This window comes from Euprymna scolopes, chromosome 20, assembly GCF_053919585.1.
Source record: "Euprymna scolopes isolate OS-2025 chromosome 20, ASM5391958v1, whole genome shotgun sequence".
NCBI classification, from domain to species: domain Eukaryota; kingdom Metazoa; phylum Mollusca; class Cephalopoda; order Sepiida; family Sepiolidae; genus Euprymna; species Euprymna scolopes.
In genome coordinates, this window is record NC_136501.1 from 547058 (window position 1) to 570323 (window position 23266).

The 23266-nt window shown below is 35.7% G+C and overlaps 1 protein-coding gene across 1 annotated transcript in view; it reads right to left on the minus strand.

Moving 5' to 3' along the window:
* Nucleotides 1-23266, minus strand: part of LOC145241678 (uncharacterized) — an 85990-nt gene that overhangs the window by 48523 nt on the left and 14201 nt on the right. Inside the window, exons 3-5 of the mRNA XM_080104806.1 lie at nt 12410-12554; nt 12077-12278; nt 4872-5672 (exon numbers count right to left, since the gene is read on the minus strand). Of these exons, the coding sequence (XP_079960932.1) occupies nt 4872-5672; nt 12077-12278; nt 12410-12554 (1148 nt within the window). The remainder of the gene's footprint in view (nt 1-4871; nt 5673-12076; nt 12279-12409; nt 12555-23266) is intronic.

Sequence of the window (23266 nt, forward strand, 5' to 3'; positions counted from 1 at the left end):
TCTTTTTTGTTTCATTTTTTCTTTAACTAAAACATACAAGTGACTATTTTCAGCAATCACAGCCTGACTGTGTAAGACTTCCTGTTTTTGGTCTATTAATAGTCTGGTTTACTGAAAGATGCTATCCTGGTAATTGTTGACCCAGAAAATAAAGTAGTATAAACAAATGCTAGTAACAATTGTATAGCAGTTACACTTAATCAACAAAAACGTTTCGTTGTGTTCTACTCTAGAACATTGAATCCTAGTAAAATTAAGATGTTGTAAAAGATGCAGTCACCATTGTGAAAGCTATATGAAAAGGCATCACTTCCTACTTATTAAGCACTTTACTATAATACCTAGTGATAGGATGATTCCAATATTTTTTCTGATTCTCTTCAAAATTTTCCATTCCGATACAATTACAGATTCAGATTCTGAATCTTAAAATTTCTAAATATTGATCATAGAGTTCTTTCCTTTTCAGATTACCATAAAAACCTGGGTAACGTGTGCATATATTTTCACAAAAATAAAAAATAAACTATTTGATCTTTCAAAGCACATTTTCTCATGTTTTAACCATAAATAGTCAGTGTTTACTTGACGAAAAAAAGTATCCTCATGCCACGTTGTCCTGACAAACCCCTGTACAGACAGTCGAGGATAGTGTCTAATAGGCATTCATGTTTTAACTATAAATAGTGATTTGATAAACTCATTGGTGTATATATATATATATATTTACAACTTCTGTCAATTTTTCTTGTTGCTCCACTTGTGTCACTTTACTTGCTATTTTTTGCCGTGTCATTTTTGCCTACAATTGTCATGATTTCTTTTTATTTTAGTTTTATCAGTAGTTTAAAGACAATAAATATTTGTTCATTAGTATTAGAAACAAAGTTTTAAACGACAACCACAAAATTTTAAAGAATGGTTTTTGAAATTGGAAAAAAGGCTAAACTTTTTTCTGATTCCAATACCCCTAAAAGTTCCAATTTCAATCCAGATTAATCGTTCCAACACTAATAATTATAGACTGAAAGAGTATTAGCTTCATGTTTGATAACACCATAATTTTTTTTAAACGACACAAATGTGCCATAAACGTATTAAATTGTTATAGTTTAAGTTTAACCATCCTGACAAATACAAGGCATAACAAATTTGTGTTTGTCATGTCAGAATTTAAAACCTAAATTCATTATATGTAACAAGGAAACTTGTGGCAAGGTCCATGGCTTTATAGGGCCATTTTAGATTATGGCAGTGGCTTTAGGTTTTGCCAAGTACCACACAGACATTTAATATGAATTGGGTGTAAACATTATAGCAAAGGAAGAAAATGAAATATATATATTTGATTTGTTGCTGCAATTTTTTAGTGATATTAACACCTTCAAAATGCTGTTATTTTTTATTTTTTCCACTAGCTTAGTGTCGTTTTTAAAAAGCTATAAGCTCTTCTTATATATATATATATATATATATATATATATATATATATATATATATATATATATATATATATATATAAATGAATCACCTTTATTTTTTATGGAATGTATTTATCTTTTTTGTTTCTTTTTCTTTAAATTTCTCAGAAAGTAAGGGGGCCCCACTTCCTGGGGCTAACACTTGATCTCTATAGAAGATACGTAGATATACAAATATTCCATCAAAGTTCTCCTTTACCTCTAAAACACTGAGTTAGTAAAGAAGTAAGGGATACAATTTTTCTCTCCCCAATTGACCATTTAAATATGTTATGGTATGAATTTCTTGTGGTTTCTTACTGGATTCCAGGACAAGAATTTTTCTTGTCAGGTGGAGTATCCAGCTTTGTTCTTTTACTTAAGGTAACATCACTTTGAAAAGATGCACCATAACTCATAGAAGCTAGTGTTGGCTACCAAGGAGATCATTTTTGGGCTACAAATACTATATATTAGTCAGTGTTTATTTGACGAAAAAAGTATCCTCATGCCAGGTTGTCCTGACAAACCCCTGTACATACAGTCGAGGATAGTGTCTAATAGGCATTCATGTTTTACAGGCATGCATATTGAAATAGAAATAAACAAAACATTGAAGAATGTTAGCGTCAACATTTAGGAAGTGCTGACTAAATCATAAACAGAGTTTTATAAGTGAAGAATTCAGAAAAATGAAATTTCATAACAAAACCTTTATATATTTACAATTTTTTTTAGAATATAGACGTTATTTTCAGTTAGTAAATGTTTATTTTTGAAAATTTGTGTTTGGTGAAAAAAGTAATCGCCGGTCAAAATGTTCATAGTGTTAATAATATTCACATAAGTAATATACATATGTGAGTATTTGGCAGCGTCACATTGTTATTTACTTTGTTTAAAAGCATAAGCGATGTAAAAAATGCATTTTTGGGGTACCTCTTCAAGGGATGACCAGCTGGATAAATATCTCAAGATTTGACAGTGTTTTCTCATTTCAGAGAAGTTTCTAAGTTCACATCAGCTTATTACTTGTTACTTTTGAGGATTTGAAACCATTTTCATTGGTCAAAAATACTGAGTTAACACATTCATGTAAAAATGTAAGTTGCTGCAAGAAGTAAAGAGGAAAGCAAATCCAAACAAAGCAGACAAAGAAAGAGATTATCAATTGGAGCCATTTGCTTTTTAGCATTCATTGGAATCATGTCTGAAACTCACTACAAATTGTCATAAAAGCAATACTACCTTTCCAACAATTAAACATATAAGTAAAGAGACCAGTAAACAGCAAAATCTACATTGTTTTAAGCTTTATAGTGTCAATGATGACAGTTCAGTTGTTGACTGTTCAGCATAGATGAACTTCCGAGGATCATACTGCATTGTTGATTGATCTAAGTGATCATTATAATGCCAATGTCCTTGAGTAGGGGATGTTTGTCCATGAGATCATAACTATGTTGTCTAATATACTGCAGCTGAGGAGGTAGAGCCACACTGATGGTTGAGTCAGACTCATGGAAATCTTAAACATAAACGTTTTGTTTTCTTTTCTATCTTTTTTTTTTGCCAGGGCATTTTTAGGGCTCTCAGCAAGGTGACTAAAGAATTCACAAACTGAAAAACCTTTAATTTTTCTGACTGCTCTCTATATCCATCCAAAGTTAAAACACATGCATAAAACCCTGAAGACTTTTTGATTTTTCTTGTTGCCAGCATTGTGGACTGGTAAGGGTCCAGAAGAAAAACATAACTCGGTATTTAGTAAAAATTAAATATATTGAAAAAAAAAAAGCATATACAAAATAAAAAAAGTGGTTATATGTGAGTTATATTGCCAACTATGCATAACTTAGAGAAACATATTCTCCAGTCTTTATAGTATGCGGAAGAGTTAATTATTATCCATAAGGTGGGCACCACAAAATTAATGTATGTTACTCCTGTAGTAACAGTGCAAGGGGACAGAGAAATAAATGGCCACAATTAGCATGTGCTCGCTGTAAGGAAACAGTGGTATACAAACCTAGAACCATTTAAGTATAAGATGAGGGTTATTATGCAAATATAGCCTCTGTAGGGAGTAAAAAGAGGCTGAATAAATGGAGACAGATTTTTTGCTTAAGAATCTGTTTTGCTTTTGGTGTCAAATCAATCGCGTGTGTTTGAATTGTTGGTGGTGGTTATAAAAGGAACTACTACTGCTGCTTATGTTTCAACTCAAAATAACTTACATGACTGAAATAAGAATTACTTAAATATTTCTTTCAGTCACATGAATTATAAATATATGAGGTGCCTTCAATAAGTCTCCAGACCTTTTCTGTACAGGCATTTAAAATTGTTGTAAACTCTTGAAAATTCAGTATGTTATTGCTATAGATCTTATGAGATGACCAACCAATTTTTATGATTTCAGGTTCAAATGAACAGCTACAGCAGGAATTAGAATACACTCTACTAAAGCCTGATTCTCGCAGCTGATGAATTTCAAAAATGCAATCTGAACGAGAACACTTTAGAAGAACGATATGCAATAAAATTCTGTTTTAAACTTTGAAAAATGGCACAGAAATGTATGGAATGCTTGAGACTGCTTTTGGACCATCTTGCATGAATCGAGCATCAGTTTTTGAGTGGAATCATAGATTCAATGAAGGCAGGGAGTCTGTGAGGGATGATGAGAAATGTAGGAGTAAGGATATCAGAACACCAGAATTCATTGGCCAAATGAAGAATTTCATGAATAAGGACCATCATATTTCTATAGAGACAATAAATGTGCAGTTTGATGTCAGTGTGGGAACTGTACACACACTTATTCGCAAGGAACTAAAGATGCAGAAGATTTGTGCAAAGTTTGTTCCAAGGGTGCAGTTCACAACTCCACCTTTGTTACAGGCTATTTGATCAAGATGGGAATCAAGAGAGTTCTTCTCGCTCTCTATAGTCCAGACCTTACTCACAGTGACTTTTGGTTATTCTTTAAGCTCAAGGAAAACCTTAGAGACTGTCTTTATGAGACAATTGGGGAGATGAAAAAGGCTGTGACAAGGGTCATTGACACACTCACGCAAGAGGACTTCCATGGGGTCTTCCAGTTGTTAGAACAGTACAAGTGCATTGCAACCAAAGGAGATTACTTCAAAGAAGAGTAGAGTTTCATGTGTTTACCATCAATAAAAATACCCATACAAAAAATGTCTGGAAATTGATTGAAGGCACCTCGTATTTTTCAATCGAGTGTGTATTCTTTCAGTTCCAAATAACTTACTTGACTGAAATAGGAAAGAATTACTTAATGTTTCAGTCACATAAATATGTCCGTCAACTCCGGAGCACTTTTAACAATGTTTTTTTGTTCCTCATTTTCCAATGCTTTAGTAAGCAAAGCACTAAAAACTATTATTCATCATTCTCTTTTTTTATATGTTTTTTCATGTGGACAACTAAATTTGGCTTTTGGGCAAATGAAGAACCGCACACCGTACAAGAAAATGGCTTTTCACCCGTATGTGATCGCATATGAACAACTAAACTTGTTTTCCGACTAAAAGAAGAATCGCACACAGTGCAAGGATATGGCTTTTCTCCAGTATGTGATCGCATATGTCTTGACAAACTTTCTTTCAGAGTAAAAGATGTGCCACACACAGTACAACAGAATGGCTTATCTCCACTGTGTGTTTGCAAATGTCTCACCAAATTATTTTTAACACTAAATGAAGAGTCACACATCGTACATGCATATGGTTTCTCACCTGTGTGTGTTCGAATATGTCGTGCCAAATGAATGGCCAAACTAAACGAGGCATCACACACCGTGCAAGAATGTGGCCTTTCGCCAGTGTGTGTTCGAAGATGTTGAACTAAACTTGATCGCACATTAAACGAAGACGCACACATATGACAAGAATATGGTTTTTCTCCAGTGTGTATTCTCATATGTTTAACTAAGCTTCCTTTTTCACTAAAACAAGAATCACACACTGTACATGAATAGGGTTTCTCCCCACTGTGTTTTCGCATATGAATCAAAAGGTTGGCATTACTTGAACCGGAAAAGTTACACAATTCACATGAATATGGATTTTCTTCACTATGTTTTCTCATGTGACTTACAAGACTTGACTTATATTTAAAAGTTGACTCACAAATTTGGCAAGTATATGGTTTCTCTGTCTCAGTGTAATTTTCCATAGCTTTCTCCTAGTTTGTAATACTCATGTATTAGGACTAAGGCTTCTTCGATTTGGAGGTACTTGAAAATGATGAGCCTTTTATTAAACCTTCTGATTAATCTGATTCTTTTTTCACGCAATCCCAAATGAAACATTCATATTCCAAAATTTTAGTTAAGGACAATATTGTATGAATAAAAAGATTAAGTTCTTTCTAGTTTATGACTTCATACATCACCTTACATTCAAAATGTAAAGAAAACCCATATTTTTTCCTATGTGTAAATTATAGTTGGAAAGCAAATCTAATATGTGTTTTGCTTTTACTGCTTTGGCTTTTCATCCCAGTATCATGATTTGGTCTTTTTCAGGTGTATTTTTTCTGCTGTTCTTGTTTCAATCATGTTCAATTCGGTCTTCTTCAAGTGGATTTTTCCAGACAATGATGATGTAATGAAACAGGAACATCTTTGGGAAAAAAAATCAAATTTAAATTTCATTATTTGCATACAAATTTATACATATTCATTTACTTGTAAATAAAATATATAATTTCATTATTAAGAGTAGAGCAATCAACTTTTTAAAACCTAAAAATTTTATAAAATATTAACACTTTTAACATCTGACAAAAAGTAAAAATGAATGGAAATTATGACAAAACATTTTTCTTAACAAAAAAAATAAAATAAATTTTTAACATGAAATCTTAATTTTAGAATTTAAATAATATTCTTAAAATTTAGAGATGCTATATCATATTTTTTCTTTGGTTTTATTGGTAACATACTTAGAAAAATATTTTTCTGAATGTTTAAATGCATGATTGTTGCTCATGGAAAAAGCAGAAAAATGTAAAACAGGAAATTTATGTTTGGTTAAAAAATAAATAATTCATTATTTGAAAGACATCTTTATTTGCTCAGCTGTTGATCTTCCAAAATGTTGAAACTTAAAAAACTCATAGTAACCTTTACAACCTGATATATTTGTGAGGCAAGGTTTGCACAATCTCCAACCACACCTCCCTTGAAACAGCACTGCTTGTATCTAGTGGCAAAGAGAGACCCAAAACTGACTGGAAACAATATCGAGAGAAGCTGAGAGCACATAGAGCATCTGGAATTCCCAAATGGTCACCCATTATAGTATTGACCAGACTCAAAATTTTGCAAAATAACCAAGTTACACGACTAAAACTTCAGAATTTCTTAGTTTTTATCATATCCATCTTTGGTGCAAGTTATAACAAAATCTGAGGATATGAGTTTCAAACCGTGGATGATTTGACATGGAATTATGCATGCACACACATATATCTCTATCTCTACTATTATATAAAAGGAACTCTGTCTGTGTGTCTGTGTGTGTGTGTCAGTAAGTTCATTTCTTATGAACTCGAAAATGGCTGGGTCGATTTTTATGAAATTACACACAAAGGTACTTTATGTGCCTAGCAGTGTTCTTAGATAGGTTTTTGTCAGAATGTTGTTGATAAATATTGATAATCAATAATTGAAATAATCCAATAAAAGAAGAAACAGGCGATTTTGACCAAAGTTAACATCTTACACAGCCTAACTTCACAATTGTATTTGAGAAGATTTATTAACACAGTAAAAGAGAAACTTATCTTACTCTTGGTAACATTTATTTTACTACCAGCAATCATTGAAAAAAGATTATAAAGAATGCGAGAAAGTCATATGCTCAGTGTATCAAGTCCAAAGTTGAAGAGAGTCTTGATTCTCAGGAGTTTTGGTGAATAACAAACAAGGTTCTGAACAGATGTGTGTCATCATCCCCAGCCACCATCAACGGGCCTAACATGATTATGTTACCATCTGACAGAGCCAAATTTTTTGCAAGAACTTTGCAACAAACTCAACCCTACGCAATCTACCACCTACCTTCAGAATTTCCTCCCAAGACTGAAAATAATCTGAGCGACATCCACATATCTATTCATGATGTTGCCACACTCATCAAAAACCTTGATGATGCAAAGCAACTGATCCTAACAATATTCTAGTTATAGTATTCAAAAAGCTACAACAGGGACTAGTACGCAATCTTGCAAAGCTGTTCAATCAATGTCTAAAATTGAAATGCTTAACCCAAAACCTTTGAAAACCTCATTAATCTGCTCAGTATTAAGAAATACTGGAGATCGGTCTTCTGCATCTCAATACTGACCAATTAGATTTCTGTGTGTCATGATTAAGTTGCTTGAATCCATGTTAAATAATGAAATTGTCAATCATCTCAGCAAAAACAGTCTACTCAGTGACAAACAATATGGGTTCTGTACTGCAAGATCTACAACTGATGTATTGACTGTAGTTTCACATAGGATCAATGAATCTATCGATGGGGGTTTCCTCTCAAGAGCAATACTTCTGGACATATCAAAGGCATCTGATAGGATTTGGCATAAAGGTCTACTTCACAAGATTTCCAGCTATGGAATATCTAGAAATATCTTCTACACTATCAAATTTTTCTCTCCGATAGGTTTTTACAAGTAGTCATCAAGGCAGAAGTTCGTAGTTCAAAGTATCATTCAAGGACCCATTCTTAGCCGCCCTCTCCCAAATAGCATTCCAAGTTCATTTCTGAACATAAATGCAGATGACACTACCATCTATAGCAACACTTCAAAATCTAATAACAATCAAAAGGCAGCATGCATACCACAGATTTAACCGACATAAGTCCAGTTCAAACAGACAGAAGCATATAGAAGCCAGAAGTAACTGTAAGAAAGAAATAGCGACAGCTAAAAGGGAATTTACTGAAACTACTAAAAAACGCATCGAAGCACAGAAATTAGGGACCTGTGACTTCTGGAAAATCTACAACAATGTAGTAAATAATGGGCAATCAACAACTCCCTATCCAACAATTATGAGGTTGTTTGCTCAGCAACCGACAAGGCTAACATGCTTGCCAGTCGGTTTGCCTCCACACTGGATCCTGCTAACCACCCCCTCCCTAACTTTCCTTTGCGGACAGACGCCACACTAGACGATCTGAAAATCACCCCTTCTCAGGTACATGCTATCATAAAAAATCTTGACACTTCAAAAGCATGTGGACCTAATCTCATCCCAGCTGTGCTATTAAAAAAGTTTTCCGCCAAAGTAGCTCTGGTTCTCTCCAAACTTTACAACAAATGCCTTAATGAATCTTGCTTTCCTGATTGCTGGAAAACTGCTTCTGTGGTACCAGTTTTAAAGAATTCTGATGAAAGAACTGACCCAGTAAATTACCACCCCATTAGCCTTCTCCCACTTTTCTCCAAAATATTTGAGTCCATAATTAACCAAGCTCTAGTCCATCACCTTACAGATGCTAAACTTCTGACTGACAAACAATATGGATTTTGGCAAGCCCATTCCACGGCAGAAATCCTAACTGTAATCTCTGAGCATATATACCATTCACTTGACAAAGCAGGGGAGGGTAGAGCAGTAGCTCTAGATATATCTAAGGCTTTTGACAGGGTATGGCATGAAGGTCTTCTCAGGAAAATCACGTCATACAGTATCACTGGAAGAATACTAAACATAATCCAGGTTGTATTCGACTGTCGTACATCTAAACAATATGATATAAATGAAGGAGTGCCTCAGGGGTCTATCCTTGGACCTATATTATTCCTAATATTCATAAATTGTCTGTGAGATGGGTATATATGCTGATGACACCACGCTCTATAACAGACACAACAGGAAAACAAATGAATACATATCTAAAGAAATGGCAGAAACAGTAGAGGATGACCTCCAATCTGTAGTGGAATAGGGACACAAATGGATGGTCACATTCAATGCTGCCAAGACTAAACTTGTTTCCTTCAATAACTACAAGAAACCTTCTCTACCACCAAAAGCAATGGCCAAAGACTCTTTATCTGAAAGTACATCTTTTAAACTCCTCGGCCTAACGTTCACAGGAAACATGAGTTGGAAAAATTACATTGAGAGCATTGCCAGGACTGCTGCAAAAAAGGTAGGTTCTCTCTACCGTGCTAGAAAGCTACTAACACCCGAAAGTATCCTGTACCTCTATAAGGCCACCATTCGCCCATGTATGGAGTATTGTTGTCATATTTAGGCTGGTGCATCTGCTACTAGTCTCTCACTCCTAGACAAGGTTCAAAAGAGAGTCGCCAACTTGATAGGTCCTGAACTGGCATCTAAGCTTCAGTCTTTGTGCCATCGACGAAATGTAGCATCCCTCTGCCTGTTCTACAAATACTTTAACAGTGAATGCTCTGATGAACTGCAAGCAGTTGTTCCCCCCTCAATGTAAATACTCCTGACAAACCTGACAAGCAGCAAAATCCCACCCCTTCACAGTAGAGATTCCTAGATGTAAGAGAGCCTTCTACTTCAGTAGTTTCTTCCCCAGAACCGCTAAACTTTGGAATTCCCTTCTGGGTCCCTGTTTCTCCAACTGTACTGACAAGCAGAAGTTCAAGTGTAACATGAACCGACATCTTGCTGCCCAACTCCCCACATAGTACCCCTGTAGCTTATGTCCTTGATAGTAGCCCCCTGCATCAACGTGGTAATATGCCTTGTTTGGGATGAAAATGTAATAATAAAGAAAAAAAAAACATCTCTCTGAGTCTCTTTCCTCAGACCATGAGCATGTGGTGCAATGGCACAAAAGTTGGCTAGTTGATTTTAATGCATCCAAAACCAAACTTTTATTTTTTCACCATAAACACTCTGATCTTTAATTGGCTCCAATTAATATGAATGGCTCTCGTCTCAAAGAAGCTTCCTGCTTTGACAAGCTTCTGGGTTTGAGCTTCACTCCTAACCTGAAATGGGAGACTTACATCATATCTGTTACCAAGGTCGCCAGAAAAATGGTTGGTTCAGAAGGTATCTCACTCTTGATGCAATCCTCTACCTGTATAAGAGCCAGATACATCCTAAAATGGAATACCGTTGCGACATTTGGGCAGGAGCTGCTCAAAGTACCTTATCCTGCCTTTAGAAAATTCCAAACCGTATTCGAAACCCATGAGACAATGCCCTTTTCTCCTCCCTTCAACCTCTTTCCCACAGAAGAGACATTGTCAGCCTGACTCTGCTCTATCATTAGTTTCATGGCAAGTGCTCATCTGAGCTTTAATCTCTGGTCCAACCTTGTACTCATCTAGCTACAACTACTACCAAAAATTTCCCCTACTCTTTATATGTCCCTCAATCTACACGCAAATTCCCTGTTCAAAGCTGCTTTCCTAGAACTGCTCACCTGTGGAATTCTGTTCTGCTGGCGTACTTTCCAGCGGACTACAATATTGTCATCTTCCAGTCCAATATAAACAAATTCTTGTTGAGGTGTCCCCTCATATAATTAAATTATACACAATTTCCACCACTGACGACTACTACGTTGTCCCAGTGACCACCATACGCTCATCAACCCTTATCCTCAAGTGACCTTTGGGCCTTATAAGTGGTGATTCCCTTTTAAAAAGTATATTGTTTATTGTTTTTCACATTCTTGTTTTGTTGGCTCTTGTTAAAAAATGCAGGCGAATTCATATTTTTGATAATTTGGTCAGCCAGAATGCTGGAATTGATTAAAATAAAACTAGGATTTGTTTTACAATCCACAAAGATTTGAAAAAGTGGTCAAAAATTCAAATATATAACAAATAAATGTTATCAAAGGCAAAATAAGTTACTCTTCTACTTATCTGAGAAAAGATTTTAGTGGTTTTACTCACTTTAAAACGTTTTTTTTTTCATAAATCAACTCAGATCATTCAATCTGCTCAGTGAAACCTCCGGAAAACTTTTGATCACTACGAAGATTTATGTATCAATAACATTTTGCAGTCGTTTGAAACATCAGTTACTGCTTCTGTTATAAAGAATGCATGGAATCTGCTGAAATCATTATCCAGGAAAAAGTTGAGGAGTGCAATATTCATGGAAGGTGATGACCAACTCAAAACAGGGGAAAATCATTTAAAAAATCTTTTGAATGCCAATTTTGTTGCTCAAAAAGATCTACCATTTTTTTTATCTTTTCATTGAGATTAAAAGTTGTGATCTGACTCAGAATAATGTAGACACCGCTGTCTGACAAGTAAACAATGGAAAGGCAACCGGGTCTTGATGGATTGCTACCAGAATTTTGGAAAATGCCAAAAATGAGAAAGTGTCTGCTATCTTTCTGTAACTAGACATTCCATGGAAATTGTCCAAAAGAATGAGGCATATCTAACTATACCAAATTAAGGTGATCTCTCCAAAATGGACAGCTACAGAGGAATTTCACTTTCGTCAGTTGCAGCCAAGATTTATAATCACCATCTGCTTAACAGAATTGGACCCATCATCGATGAAGTTCTACATCCAAACCAGAATGAATTCCATAAAGAATGGTCAACTAACATCCCACATTCTCGCTCTCCGATGAATTGTTAAGGAACTGAAGAACCACAGAAAGGAGGCTGTTATAATTTTCATTGATTTCCACAAAACTTTTGACTCCATCAATCGCACCCATATAATTGAAATTTTGGCAGCCTATGGGATTTCTACAAGAGGTGTCAGCGCAGTTCATGTGATGTACAGGGACAGCTTCAACTGTAGTGATCATGCTGGGAGAAGATGCAGATAAATTTAAGATAAACATAGGAGTTCTTCAGGGCGACCCGCTTGCTCCTTTCCTATTCATAATTGTTCTCAATTATGCGCTTTGCACATCAATCACCAGTAGGGATGGTCTTACTTTGAAACAATGCTGTAGCAGTAGGCACCCTGCTCAAATGCTAGCGAACTTGGACTATGTTGACAACATTGCACTCCTTGAGGATTGTATTGAGTCTGCTCAGGATCTTCTGAGATGAGTCGAGAAGGCTCATCAAGATGTTGAGCTGTATCTCAATGTTCCAAAAACACAGTACATGCATCTAAATTGATCTTCTAATCCATTGTTGCTTTCATCAGATGGATCAGAAATTGACTGTGTTGGTGACTTCAAATACCTGGGAGGCTATTCTGAAAGCGAATATGATATGAATGTTAGGATCACACTAGCATGGAGTGCACTTCATTCCTTAGAGAAAGTATGGAAATCTCCATTCAATAAAGAAACCAAGACCAAGGTTTTCAAAGCCTGCATAGAGTCAATCCTTCTATATGGCCCAGAATCGTGGACGCTAAATGTATCACGCTGAAAACATCTCGATAGTAAATATATAAGAATACTTCGACTAGCCTACAACATATCCTGGAAAACTTAACCAACAAAAAAGTCATTATATGGTTTCCTACCTCGTGTTTCCAATATTGTGAGACAGAGAGTCTAGCACTTGCCATATTAGTCACCGGCGGGAAAGCTCCTACTTTGGATTCCAGACACAAAAAGCAGTGTTGGGCATCCATGTGTAACACTGAAATCCACTACTGAAGAGAAAACTGGTTTGGCAGGAACTGAGTTGGTTGCTGCAATGGCCGACTGAGAACTCTGGCAATCAGAATTTGTTCACGTTCCACCTACGCCTACTCACATTGGATGAAACAACAACAAAATCTTTATTCGGTTCAAAAAACATATAGTGTCGAGTGTTACATAGGAACAAGAAAAATGGTCGTGAATTGATATGTAAATATCTAAAGGTTTGAAAATGACTTAAAAATCAAAAATTATACAAAATATTGTTAGAAACCCATCTAGTATAGGATACGGTAAAATATATTGGCTGGATTTCTAACAGTATTTTGTATATTTTTTTTATTTTTATGTCATTTTCAAAACTTTAAACTTTAAATATTTAAATGTCAAGTGGCAGCAATTTTTTCTTGTTCTCGCGTAACGTTCGACAGTATATGTTTTTTCGAATCAAATAAATGTTCTAAAGCGAGTAAAATAACTAAAAACTTTTCCAGATAGGTAGAAGAGTAACTTATCTTGCCTTTGGTAACATTTGTTATATATTTTATTTTTTACCACTTTTTCAAATCTCTGTCGGTTGTAGCACAAAGAAAAGCTGTTAAATGTTGCATCAAAAAAAATAAGTAAAAAATTGTGAAAAGTCTTACCTTTCATTGTAGAAAACCGAATGTGAAAAAATGAAAAATAAAAACGGATGATTTTTTTTTTTTCTTTTTTGTTTTGTTTTGTTTGTTTTGCTTTGGTTTCTGTTGAAAAGAGAAAATTTAGTTGGTTTCTTAGTATTTCCTGGTTTTCAATAGACACAATTTCTGTTTTATTTTTTATGCGTCCAATTCATTAAACAATAGAAAAGATTGAAAAGAAAATTAAAAGAAGGAAAAACAACATTCAAAATGTGGAATTGTTTAAAGAAAGTACTTCGACTAAGAAAACGCGGAGAAAGTCATAAAGCGGTGTAAATTACTATTGTGTTCCTCGTTTGAAAAAGTCCGTCATTAGTTACGTGTAAACTGAAACGCGTTGTGGGTTGATATCAACTTTTAGAGCGGATTTCTCCGGTGTTTTATTTGAATTAAACTTTTTAAAAATGCAGACAAATCTTAATAATGTACGTACTTGTAGCTGAAAGAAGATGTCACATTCCAAAAATCACGTAATTTGGTCAAGCAGTTCTTTTTACATCACTTGGTAAATATGAAGAATTACTCCACACTCGAAAATTCCTTTGAAATTACCGGCCGAAAACTTATTAGAGTGGTAATTTTCAAGGGTGGAGTAATTCTTCATATTTACCATCACTTTTACGATTTTTAGCGATTTTAATTATCTCTACTATTATATAAAAGTCACTTGTGTGTGTGTGTGTGTGTGTGTGTGTGTGTGTGTGTGTGTGTGTGTGTGTGTGTGTGTGTGTGTGTGTGTGTGTGTGTGACAGAGAGAGAGAGAGAGAGAGAGTTCCTCATAGGATCCGAAACGGCTGCGGGCTGCGCCTATCTTTTGCAAATTTCACACAAAGGTAATTTTGTATGTCTGGCAGTGTTCTTGCAATTACGTAGTTTATAGTTTGCTGGAGCCCGTCTGCGCCCAGGCTGTCCATTTCATACAGAGGTAGGTACAGTCCACTAAACGATTGAGGTTGGGATTAGGGTAGCCTAGGGTGGCTGGTCAGGTATCTTTTCCAACCAGATGTCCAGTTGTTTCTTGAAAGTGTCGGTGGACACTCTCCTCATATTTCTTACTGCGGCTAGAATAAATTAATCTTAGATATATTTTGTACAGCAATTAAGTATCGGAAATCGAAAAAACTCCGATCTTAAAAATAGTCTTTCTCTTATAGATAAAAAAAAAAGACGAATTTTTTACAGGAAAATATTTTACGTTACACCGGCCGATATAACGTAAACTATTCCCATGTAAAAATTCTTTCTTGTTATCTATAATAGAAGGAAAGTTACGTTTAAGATCGTTAAGTCCAAATATCAGTTGACGTGATCTTGTAAACAAACACAGACGGAATTTGATGAACGACATTATCATCATCATTATTATTATTATTATTATTATTATTATTATTATTATTATTATTATTATTATTATTATTATTTATTTATTTATTTATTTATTTATTTATTTATTTTTTTTTTTTTTTTTAAATTAGTCCACCGAGCAAATTATTTCTCGTAATATATAATAATGTAGGGGATTTGGTCGACATTCACCTATGCCTGGTATCACAGTACAGTGGGGATGTGAGCACAGGTAAATGTTTCCCAACCTCTTACAAAAAACTAAAGGTTATTAAAATCAGCATTAAGGCGAAAACGATTTTAAAAGTTCAATATATGCCTTTTATTTAACACTACAAAGAAATAATAAATGTTATTTGTTGACGTATTTTTATATGTGCGTCTGCTGCATCATCACACGAGTCAAGAAAGTGATAATGAATAAATCGTTCAAAGTTTGTAATAATGTAAAAATGTTCTGGAAAGGAATATTTTGGCATAAAGTTAATGTTTGTAACTGTGTGTATGGTCGCTAGGACTGTATATGTATCTTTAATGAATAGCAGGAAAGAGAAATCTTTCTCTGGCTGAGGCAAAATGTTTTCTTTTAGATATAAAATATTTCTTCTTTGTCTTTTTAAAAATAGTATTAAAATGGATTATATTAGTTAGTTCAGTATTGTTAATCCAGTGTGATTCGGACGTTAATTGACGAGATAAAAAGAAGCAAGGAAGGAAATATTTAATACTCGCTGATCAGGTACTTCCATTTGGAGAATTTAGATGCGTGTTTCGCGCAAAGTTAAGTTGATTGTTTTATGTTGCACCTCGACAGAGTCACTGGTGTTATTATAACATGCTGGCTGGCTTTAACTGACTGGTTTTCGTGCGCAGTGTCCTTTTTATAGGTGACAGACCAGCTCCCAGTGGAAGCTGTTAGAAAAATCTTTTTGAAATTCACTTTCTTTGAATGCCGATTGGATAAAAAGTCAAGGCCTCTGTCACATGGGTTGTTTTCAACTACATTGATGCAAAAAGACAGAGTGTCAGCTTTTATGCCTGCAGAATTTGCTTGGGTGTATATAACAGATGTACGCGTAACTGAAGTGTTCCTTGTTCAGCCACTTTTTAATGTTTGTGGCAAGTCGCTACAACAATCAATAGAAGATTGATTCTATAATAATACATACATAATCTGCATAAATTAAAATATCATGTATAAGCGTATTGTACAACCGGGCAATGTTGGGCGATCAGTTAGTATTCAACACAAGGCTGATTTTTATCTTGATAGGCTGAATTGAGTTGTCTTTCTCTCATTTATAAACAATGGCCACCAGAAAATTATTAATCTCTAAAAATAGTAAATTTGATATTCTAATTAAAAACAAAACTACTACATCGATTTACATGATTTTTGGAATATGACACCTTCCTTCCCGTGATTAGTATGCACATCATAAGGATTTGTCTGAATTTTCTGTATTTTTTATTTTTTTTATTATTTATTAAATATGAACCATTTCTCCATTTTTAAAGAAGGAATCATTGTACATGAATATGAATTAAATGCAAATTTTGGCATTTATTCAGTTTAACTTTAATATTATGTAGGGAAAATTGCGAAAACCAAGAAAATGGCTTACCACAAAAGTGTTCATGCATGCGTGCGTCATGTGGAATCAAACTGTCAGGGGTACGAAAGAAAGAATCAATATGGCGGTGCCCACAACTTTTATAACAAAGCGATCTCACAAAGTGACGCAAAATTTCATTGCTCGTGTGCCAAATCTCGCTGCTCAACTGCATAAAAGGAGACCATGGGGAAAACGCAAACAGATGAGTATGAGAATTCCTGGAGACTGTTGTTGCATATTATTTATTCACTTTGTTTTGTATTACAAGCTATTTCGGCATTGTGGACACATTTGACCTAAAGTTGATCCCTAATTTCGACAGTTTCTCCACTGGTCCGTCAATGATCAAATGGCTTGAAAAGGCCAAACGCGTTTGCAAGCTGTCTACAATATAAGAGCCCACACTGATCATGCCACTGAGGCTCACAAAAGGAGCCTATGCCGTGCACTAGCAACTCAGGGATGACATGAACCTTGAAGAAATTAAGTTAGCAATATATGCAGCCTTTGGTATAGATCCCTTCATTGCCTGGAAACAATTTACTTAATGATGGCTCAAACCAGGAGAAATAGTGGACGTTTACCTAGCTGATTTGAGAAGACTAGCTGTACCATTCAGTGGAGCAAACAATCGCATACTAGGATGCGCGTTTTTGACGGGTGTTCCAGATACCACCAGTCAGCTACTGCAAGTGTCTTCAAAGCTTAATGAGCTTGGACTGGACGAATTACTAGTCAAAACCCAAAACATTTTGAAAGACTCAGAACCAATTGCGGCAACTATAAAAGCACCTCAAACCACCAACAGAGGGCCAAGATGCAACGGACGTGGTGGCCTCAACCATTTCTCCAGGGACAGCCAAAGCCAAGCGTTACAGGGGATGCAAATAGCCAAAGAGAACGAAGACAAATTCACTGTTATAATTGCAACAAGCTAGTTCACATAGTGCAGAATTGTTTGGGAAACGAGTGTGAGAATAACGTACCATTGCTCCAGGTCAATCAATAGATGCAGCATTGCCTACGGTTGGTGTAAAAGTCAGCGGCATATGGTGCTCGGTGCTCATCGTTCCCAAATAGTGTCAAATTAATGTCAATCGTGGAGCGGTCAATGAATAAGAATTCGGACGATTGATGGAGTGTCCCAGGCTTGCTGTGGAGTCGGAATTCTGTTGATTCTCACAGATTGCTAATGTCAACATTCTGGTGGCTCGTGGGAAGCCACTTGGTTATAACCTTGTGTTTAAAATCAATACAATTAAAGCATTGGGAGGTGTAACAGTCTTAGTGGCTGGAGACGGGAAAATTGGTGGAAGGAGGGGGGGCCTTGTGTATTAATGAACCCGATTTTGACGTCTGATGAGAATCTGTGGATCGCTAGATGAAAATGGGCCCAAAAGGACTTGCCAGTTCAACAAGGTTGCGGAGTACAAGGTGCTTGAAATGTAAGAGAAGAGTACGAGAAGGAGCTGGAACATTGGATCGCAATTGGCTGGTTGTTTTGCAGGAGAGACTGGGGTCTCCCAAGGACTTGATTTCTTTTAATGGTAGTTATGCCGGAACAAAAGTGCTGGACTATAGTGAATTAAATGACTTTGTGGATGCATTCATTGCCAACGCAGATGTATGTGCGCAAAAGCTAAGACGATGGTGCAGCAAGGAATTGATGTATGGCTTTTGGATTTATGGAGGGCATAATCTTCAGATCCACATCGACAAGGAACTTTCGCCATTTTAAACTGTCTTTTTCAAAGGCCAGTACTTTTGTCTCATGCAGCTAGGATTTGGGTTCAACATGGCACCTTTTGTTATGAAATCTGTTATAGATGCCATCATATCGCAAGACCACACAATCGAGCTTGCTGTGTCAGCATGTTTGCCAGCATTTTTCGGACTACAGTTTTGTCTGCAAGGATCTGGTGTGGCTAAAAAATGGAGCCAGAGTTCTTGTCTTGCAGGTCTGGAAAGAAAGCAGCACCCTCCGATGGAAACGAGGAAATGGGATTCCTAAAATTCCAAATGTGCTGACTCATTGGCGTGCATTTTCTTGTTAATCATTTTCCCGTTTGTGGAAGGCTCAGGATGGCAGTTGCATTCGTCAAGCGCCTGGCTACCACAGTAAGTAAGAGATGGGATGATGAGATCGAAGACCCCTCTTTCTGTCGCATATTAGTGGAGATGTTGAGCAGGATTCGAGAGTGGGATCCTGTCGGAGGAGACTGGTGCATGGGTGGCATCAAGATTACAGTCTGGATAGATGCAAGTTTTGTAGCTACGAGAATGCAATTAGAGGCAGGCATAAATGTCATCAAAGATGCATGTTGGCTGCATCCAACCAATGATGCCAGATATATAAATTTAGCTGAACTCAATGTGGTGCTCAGGGAGGTCAACTTGGCCCTCCAGCAAGTGGCAAAAACGTTACCCTTAGTCACTGATTTGGCATGCATGCAACGGTGGATTTCCAACACCCTGATCAGGCGGAAGGCATGGGTAAATACAAGAGCTGCTGGCAAGATGCTGGTTAGGTGACAGTTGGGAACCCTGCAATTACTGGTGAAAGAATATGAATTGACCATGGATGTGACACTTGTACAGTTTGTCAGAACCAGAGTACTGCACAAGTGGCTGGATCTGCTAAAGGAAGTAGGGCCGGCACTTGAAAGCTGCATAGTGATAGTAGAATGACGGGACAAAACCAGGTAGCCAATATTCATTGTCAAAGCAGATATCCAAGTGTGAAGCAAACTCTTTACTTCACCAGATTAATTGACCCACAAGTGTTCAAAGAGAACGTGAAATTTGTTGTAAAAGCCTGTGAAACCAGCCAGTAAATCGATCCAGCATGTGTTCACTGGACAATAGGGAACTGAGTGCAAAAGACAACTGAAACTGACTGGCGATGGATATAATCCACCATAACAGTGACAATTTTTTTATGCTTATTGATTGCGATCGATCTAGGTTTTCAGTATGGCAGCTGCTGTGTTGTCAAGATGCGAATGTCATCATCCGACATTTAGAGAGTGTCTTCCTTGAGCAAGGCCCACCAATGGAGATCCTGACTGACAATGGTGCTGCATTTATTAGTAAGGAGTTCAAGAAATGTGGATAGTTGCGATGTACATCTGCGGTTTTAATGTGCCTACCTACCAAGTGGAAATAGGATCAAACGTTGTGAAAATGACACTCAAGATGAGAACGGTAGTTTAATGAATCCAAATAATACAAACTATTCTGCACTTTTGTTGTTTCTATTTACTTATCTCCTCACTAGGACAGTGTTAGACACAAGGTCAGTATTTTATGTGATGAAAATTCAGCTCCTCCAAAAAGACACACTCTGGATTGGGGGAAAAAATACAAATTGCCACAATTCTTACTGATTGCTTCTTTACTAACCTAGGGTAGAAAAGATAAAGCCTAGAATCATAACAGATACTACACTTTCATGAAAATGTTGAGATTCACGTTGAGGACAGATTTTGGTAAAAAAAAAAAATTGTAGGCAATTATTTCTTTTTTAAAATGAACGTTTTGGAGTTTACGCATGGACTCTGAAGAAAAACATTTTTCAAATGTGTAGATATGCTAGTATAAGCGATGGATTTCCATGATGGTGGCAGGATTGAATAGAACTGGGTTATTGTAACATAGTGCATATGAGCGTATGAGAAAGTGTCAGCAGCAGAAAAGGAGAGCTTGCTTGCAAAGAGATTAGCAGCGCGGCAGTAATCGAAAACCCGCATATGCATATTAGGAAGTGTGTTTTAGAAGAGAGAGGAAAAAGGAGAAAAAATACACCACGTTGATGTCGAGGAAAATAGATGTATGTAGCCGAAGGCGAGAATGAGCCGTCTGGGCCTAGTATGCGGCTGGAAGAAAGAAACACATACCAGGCTAAAATGGACAGGTTGCAGCGAGAGACTTTGTACCTATTTACTATGCCTCCCCACCACGGGACAGAGTTAGACACCAGGGTCGCTTTTTAACGTGGAGAAAAGGTACAAAAATAAAAATTGTCTCAGTCGTGAAGGATTTCTTCTCCACCAAAAGAGAATAAGAAATAGAAGTGCAGCAATTGCAGCATCTGAAGAACAGATACTACACTTTGATCTTGTCCCGAAGGCTAAGAAATTAACAACAGGTTGCAGCGAGAGACTTTGTAAGTGGTGCCGAAAGTAATGGTAATTAAAACTAAAAAAAGAAAAAAATGCCAACCCGGATCTTTATTTCTTTATTTCCTTTGTTTGTTTGTAATGGCCATGTTACATTATAAAATAAAACACAAAATGAGTAGTTCGTTAGATGAAACAAAGTAAACACATTTTATTTTTAATTATAAAGATACAAAAAATAATTATTGCGTCATCTCAACACAGTACTTAAAAGAAACAATAAAACATAACGTTTTTTTTTTAAATAAATTATTTTATTATTCACTAAAAGATTGTTTCATTACACACAGCTTTCTTTAAGTTTCGCTCATGACGCCATGATCATTTTTACATTGCTCATCATGCAAAAAAATGTTAAAATATGTTTTTCTCTATTATTCCGTTATACTAAAATGATTTGAATGCTAAACATTTAAAATTAGGGTACATTCTAAAAAAAAATTTTTTTTTAAAGTACAAAAATCATTATCACATTTTTTAAGAATCTCTCCTGACACAAATCAAAATTACCCACTTTAATTTTAATCATATTTTTAAAAGTAGAAATTAATAAATAAAAGGAAAAGAACAAATACTGTAAAATCAGCAAACATTTTAATCATAAAATGTTTCATTTGTGAAATATTCAATGTAGGCAAAAACAATCATTGATTGTGATTTGTGGCGGGCATAAAAACTACTGCCCACTTTAATGTAAAATGATCACGTAACATTTTTAGGTGGAAAAAGGGTCGCCGTTTCTTGCCCAAGGTCTCACTTATGAGTCATTATCCTCATTTTTTTTTTGTCCTCACCTATTTAGGATGGGTTGAATTCTCTAGTAGTCAGTTAGAGGAAAGGTGAAGGCTGAGAGTTGTTTGTGTGTTTGACGGAATTTCTTTCTGCACCCATTTTAAAATCAGTACCAGAAAAGCAGCTTTACAGATAAGACTTGTGTTTTGTGTGTTCCATTAATCAGTCTGCTTGATTTATTAATGTATTTTAATTCTACCCTTAAAATAAAGAGGAACAAAGCTCTACAAGAAGAGAATAAAGGCAAGAATATGAGAGCACGAATCCCCTTATGCATTTTGGGTTAACATGATCAGGTCAACTAGAAGATTCGACCGGCAGCCTAAGAAAGTTACCGGCAGTTTATGTGAAACTTTTTTATGAAAAAAAAAAAAGAAAAAAAAAGAAATCCCTTTTCAAAAGAAAGAACATTGTCAAGACGATAAAGTCAGACACAAAGAAAAAATTATTGCAAGACAAAAAAAAATAAACGCTTAACATTGACGGTTAAAGAAAGAAATTTTAATCAGAAGTGACTTATTTAAGAGAATTACAAATATAGCATAATCACGTTGACACACTGGTTCCCATTAGAACATCAAAGTCAAGCAACGTTCAGCCTTATCAGTACTAAAATGGGTGACAATTTGGGAATTCTAGGTGCTGTATATGCTTTCTGCTTATCTTGGCATTGTTTCCAGTCGTCTTGAACTTCTCATTGTCACTGGACTCAAGCAATGCTGATTCAGGAGAGTTGTGGTTGAGGATTGCCCAACCCTTTCCTCACAATTATATGTGCAGCTACACTTACAAAGGCTATCCATTGTCTTTCGAGACTAAACTGAGCCAATGTATATTTATGTATAAATATCAGGGGAAAAGAAAAACTTTTGAAGAGACACTTTATCAAAACAGTTTTATATTGAATTTTCATTGTATGTTCTTTATTTTCAGTCATTATTGAAGACTGATATTGTTTTTTGTCGTTGTTTCTGAGGAAGAAACGCAAAATAATTTCTCATTTTATCAACTTGATAGCATTGATCAATTTCTCTTAATCAGAGATTCCCCTTTTTATGTATTGTTTTATGTATTTGTTCATTGTTACATTGGTTAACTTTGTTATCCGTGCTTTGGGAAACAAAAGCAACAGTACTTTTTTCTTTTTAATAAACTTGGACTTAATTACTTTCTGAATCTAGTTTGTTGTTTGATCTTTTCTATTGATCCTTTGTTGTTTGCATTATTTTCATTGTTACCTAAAGACGAATTTTGATAATGACCACAAAATCTTGTTAATAGCTTTGCTACACCTAAGAGCAAACATCCTTGATAACCATTTACCATCACCAGCAGAAACCCTATATAATAGAAAAATAAAAGATAAACAGATTCCCTCCTAGGGTAATACTTGATTTAATTACGATTTAAATTTATAACTAAGGGCTTTTTTTAAGATAGACATTGTCCTTTTGTGGCTGCTATCTGCTTTTCGCTACAGCTTGGTCTTCCAAAGATTGTCTAAGTTCTAGCGTGTGTAAGACTTCTTTTTCATTAGACAAGTTGCTCCTACCGAAACTTGTATAATGTTTATCTCTC